The 5,120-nt window shown below is 52.5% G+C and overlaps 1 protein-coding gene across 1 annotated transcript; it reads left to right on the top strand.

Moving 5' to 3' along the window:
- Positions 1–1,144: 1,144 nt before the first annotated feature.
- Hoxd13 (homeobox D13) lies at positions 1,145–4,520 on the top strand. The gene is made up of 2 exons (XM_021650448.2): positions 1,145–2,000; positions 2,805–4,520. Exons 1-2 carry the CDS (start codon positions 1,229–1,231, stop codon positions 3,053–3,055), a joined length of 1,023 nt encoding a protein of 340 aa, XP_021506123.1. The 5' UTR covers positions 1,145–1,228; the 3' UTR covers positions 3,056–4,520.
- Positions 4,521–5,120: the final 600 nt, after the last annotated feature.

The following is a 5,120-nucleotide window of genomic DNA, read 5'->3' as shown; positions in this document are numbered from 1 at the left end:
GACTTTCCTTGGGGAAAAAACAAAAAAAAAAAAAACAAAAAAAAAAAACAAAAAAACATCCTTTTAACTTGGCACGCTCAATCCCCTGCAGTTGGCAGCCTGGAGAGGGAGGCGAAACAAAGGTCCCTGGGAAAAGTGAAGTTTTCAATTAATTGGTGTGAGTAACGGGCGGGGTGGGTGGGTGGTGGCTGCAAAATGCTAGAGGCCGGTAGGCTGAGGGCGCGGCGCAGAGGATTCGCGCCAGTGTGCTGGTCACGGAGTCTTTGGGCCGGCTGGGAGGAGGCCGTGCTGAGGCTAAACCGGCCAGTCCGGCTAGCCCAGAGCAGCGGACACGGAGCTAGCAGCGGTGGACTTCCCAGCTGCGCTGCCCATTGCTAGGCTTGCGGCTCCGAGGCGAGTTTTAAGTCTGATGCTGCCCCCAAAGCTCTTCATGGGGATTCTGTGGGCCCGAGGATCTGCTCCGCCTGCTCTCCTGCTGCTTTTGGACCCGTTAGGTATGTTCAAGGTAGGAAAAGGGAGCTGTCTCGAGCTTGGGGTGGAGAGGCAGGCTGAGGAATGATTAAGCAACAGGTTTTAAAAAGAAAACAGGATCGCTCTGCCCCCCTGCCACTCTGACCATCTCTGCCCTTCGTCCTCGTCTGGGTGTGCAGCCGGCGGAGCCGAGGAGAGGTGGCAAAAACAGCAGTCAGGGAGAGGAGGCGCAGGCCTCGGCGCCCGCCTCGCAGACAGGGCCGAGACGGGCCCGTCGCGCACTCAACACGAAGGGGGTGGCTGCCGAGCGAGCGAGCGGACTCCGGGGTCTGGGGGAGGGCGGGCACGGGGGGTGGGCCTCCCGAAGGGCCGAGGAGGGGTGGGGGCCGGGTGGGTGGGTCCAGCCGGACTCGGGCCGGCAGCCAGGCTCTCCCGCGCCCCCACCCCCACGTGTCCCGGCGCAGCCAATGGCACGGTCCCCAGCCGGCGCCCTCGGGGCGGGAGGCGGCCCCCCGGCCGTCCCAGGCCCCCTCCCAACCTGCACTTCGTTTTTATAAACGTCCCGCGATGAGCTAACCTGTTGGAGGGCGGGCGGGCGGGCGGGCAGGAGGCGGGAGGCTCGCGGAGGGAGAGAGGACGGGAGGGAGAGGGCGGGAGCGAGCGCGGCGCGGAGCACAGCGAGGAGGGAGGAGGCGCGGCGCGCCATGGTGTCGTGCGCGGGGCCGGGGCCGGGGCCCGGGCCGGGCCGGGCCGGGCCATGAGCCGCCCGGGGAGCTGGGACATGGACGGGCTGCGGGCGGACGGCGCGGCCGCCGGGGCGGCGCCGGCCTCGTCCTCGTCCTCCGCGGCGGCGGCGGCCGGCCAGTGCCGCGGCTTCCTGTCGGCGCCGGTGTTCGCGGGGCCACATTCCGGGCGCGCGGCGGCGGCGGCGGCCGCGGCGGCCGCGGCGGCGGCGGCAGCCTCGGGCTTCGCCTACCCGGGGACCTCCGAGCGCACGGGCTCGTCGTCATCGTCGCCCTCCTCGGCGGTGATCGCCGCTCGCCCCGAGGCCCCGGGGGCCAAGGAGTGTCCCGCGCCGGCCGCCGCGGCCACCGCCGCCGCCCCGCCGGGCGCCCCCGCGCTGGGCTACGGCTACCACTTCGGCAACGGCTACTACAGCTGCCGCATGTCGCACGGCGTGGGCCTGCAGCAGAACGCCCTCAAGTCGTCGCCGCACGCCTCCCTCGGAGGCTTCCCGGTGGAGAAGTACATGGACGTATCCGGCCTGGCGAGCGGCAGCGTCCCGGCCAACGAGGTCCCCGCGCGGGCCAAGGAAGTGTCCTTCTACCAGGGCTACACGAGCCCCTACCAGCACGTGCCTGGCTACATCGACATGGTGTCCACCTTTGGGTCGGGGGAACCTCGGCACGAGGCGTACATCTCCATGGAGGGCTACCAGTCCTGGACGCTAGCCAACGGGTGGAACGGCCAGGTGTACTGTGCCAAGGACCAGCCGCAGGGCTCCCATTTTTGGAAATCATCCTTTCCAGGTAGGAGTCCAGCTAGAAAGAGGGAGAAGGCGCGGGAGGGGGAGAAGAGACGAGAAGCCCCTGCTTGGGAGTGGAACTCACGCTCCAGGCCTGGCCGAGTCTAACCACTAGAAAAATCTGTCCAGTTCCTGCAATCTGTAATTTTCCCAACAAGAATCTCCTCCGTGATCTTTTCCTTCCCCGTGCAGCACAGGTGCTTTTCTCCACTAAAGTTCAAGATCTTTAGCTTCCTGCGTCTCTCTCTCTCTCTCCTTCCCTCTCACTCCCTCTCCCCTGGCCCTCTCTGCTTCTCATTCTTCTGACTACAGAGGCTCCTTTCCTGAGAGGTGTCAGAGTTAGCCCTTCATTTTCAAATGGGATTCCAATGACCACTAAAGCTTCTTAGACCCATAAACTCCCAAACACAGTAAACAGAAGTTAAAGCTTAAGTAAAAGACCTGTGTGTGTGTGTGTGTGTGTGTGTGTGTTTGAGTGTATGCAACTGGCAATTGCAGAAACTATTGGAGCTTCCCCCAATAACCAGACCATAAAATCACAGGCTTGTTAAAATGCCGGTTTGAAAAACCGTGATGATCCATCAAATTAGCCTTTGTCTCCAAGTGCAAATAGTCTTTCTTTAATAATGTGTAAATAATATGTTTGAGCAAATAATAATAAAGTATAAACAATCTCATTTTCTTTATTCTCTACCCTTCACCCACTACGAATGCATGCACAGACGCATTCACACAGATGCATTCACAGTTTAAAGCTTAGATGTTCCCAGTGCCTGGTCTAACTTTCCCGTGCTGTTGTCCTTGCTAGGGGATGTGGCTTTAAACCAACCGGACATGTGTGTCTACCGACGGGGAAGGAAGAAAAGGGTGCCTTACACCAAACTGCAGCTCAAAGAACTGGAGAACGAGTACGCCATTAACAAGTTCATTAACAAGGACAAGAGGCGGCGGATCTCGGCTGCCACGAACCTCTCGGAGAGACAAGTAACCATTTGGTTTCAGAATCGAAGAGTGAAGGACAAGAAAATCGTCTCCAAGCTCAAAGATACTGTCTCCTGATGTGGGCCAGCTTGGCCACAGACAGTTTAAATGCTTTCAGTTGTCTCCAAAAATACCTTTGGAAAGACTTGAAAATGTATTTAATTTCCCCCCTTCCCTGCCTAGGATGGCAAGCATTGTGAATCGGTTTCTCCCTCTCTTTCTCTCTCTCTCTCTCTTGACCTTTATCTGGCTCTAAAACTTTTTGCTGCCCAATCTGACCTTGTAATTCTGTTTCTTACTTGCTTATTATTGTTTTGTTCTTGTCTAGATTTGTTTTTTTATATATATAATTTTTAAACATTGTTTCTCCCTCCAGGCCAGTATAAAAAAAACAAAAAAACAAAAACAAAAACTTGAAGTATTTTTTTCAATAATCCCCCAAACTGTATTTCAGAAGTGCCCGTTGGATTTAGAGGTTTATTTTTTAGCAGGATTTTATATGTGTTCCCAGCACTGATTATGCTTATAATCCATTAGGCCAGAATCACTTCAGCCATTTTGTACCCTATGATTGTGTAATTAAATCATTAACTCTCAGAAGTTTCCCCAAGGCAAGTGGAAACAGCTCTGGGCACTCAGTGACTTAGAATCATTGGGAAAGTCTGAAACTTGGAGGTTGAGGGCACTGTAAAATGGCTTTAAAAGCAGCTACCTTACTAAGAGTGAAGTGAAGACAATCTCCCCTATCTTTGGCAAGCTCCTTTGCTGTTTGTGTGGTTTTAGCATGCCTCGTAGCTGTAATCTTTTAATCTGAAAACAGTTTTCCTCATGAATGCCTTCATTTCTCCAACTCTAGATGAAGCTATTTAAATACCTACACTTGGCAGAGTGACGCCTACATGGCATAAACTTTCCTTGGATCTGTGGGAATGGAGCTGAGGCCATCTCCACAGTCCTTGGAAAGAGACTGAGCCAGTGTGGCCGTGGGTGGGAACTTCTCTCCAGAACCCAGTGAAAAAGTTAATTGTCTGAACGCATGGGCCTCTCAGAGCTTTAAAACATCCAACACGTTTTTAAAATATGGAGCTCTAAGGAGCAAGAGGGAAAAAGACACTTCTGAAAGTGATGCTGAACTACTTTCAAAAAAAATGTTGCATATTTATGCGACGGAGAGGTTATTTTTGTAGATGTTGTGAGCATTTAAAACTCACTCTTTACTCCTAGGGAGATATAAATAAACAGAACTCTCTTGTTCCACTGACTCTTCAGAGATCTGTGTTTCTCAAGCTTGTGCTGCCCGTAGAGACAGTTCTTATTTATTATAAAGTTTTGCTCTCCTCGGCATCTGTACATGAAGGGAAGCAGTTCTGGTCTCTGAAACCTCCATTTTTTGTTCTCCATTTCTGTCCACCCCCCCACACACAAACAGTGATGCTTTCCAATGAAGAGATCAACTGTGATGTCTAAAATGATCGGGTTTTTTTTTTCTTAACCAGAGCAATTCATTAAAAGTCAATAAATTTATTTCTTTCAATAGTATCAATTTATTTAACAATTTTCTTTATTTTTAAAGTTAATGCAAATGTAGGTGCCTGGGCAGAGGAAAACTCATTGGGACATTTGGGGCCTAGAGGGGATCCATTATAAATGTCTTCGCTATGAAGTTCTTGAAATTGGAGAAAGCCATATCCATATTTGGCAATCAATAAACGCTCCAGACATCCCATATCGCATACAGCTATATTGACTATTGAAACTACTGTCATACATCTTAGCAGCTAGACATAAGTTTGGGGGACCGGGAAGTTTTCTTTCTTTTTCTTTTTCTCTTTCTTTCTTTCTTTCTTTCTTTCCTGGGAAATGGCGGTCAGGAAAAAAAAAAACGGGGCTCCTTGTAGCTCCTGCTACAATCTAGCGTGAGCTGACGTTCTGACGTGCAAGTTAGTTAAACAGATTTCTAAAAGCTCACGCAGTACGTGAACTACTCCTTCAGGGCTGTGGGAGAGAACACAGGGGCGTAAAGTTGGGGGTTGCTTTCGTTTTCTCCGGTCCAGCTTGACTTGCTTCCCATCTAACTGCCAGCTGCAGAGGAGGAGGCACGGGCAGAGATAGAGAAATGCAGATACAGACGGAGGTTCGAGCT

This window comes from Meriones unguiculatus, chromosome 8, assembly GCF_030254825.1.
Source record: "Meriones unguiculatus strain TT.TT164.6M chromosome 8, Bangor_MerUng_6.1, whole genome shotgun sequence".
In the NCBI taxonomy this organism is placed as follows: domain Eukaryota; kingdom Metazoa; phylum Chordata; class Mammalia; order Rodentia; family Muridae; genus Meriones; species Meriones unguiculatus.
This window is presented reverse-complemented; position numbering and strand designations above follow the sequence as displayed.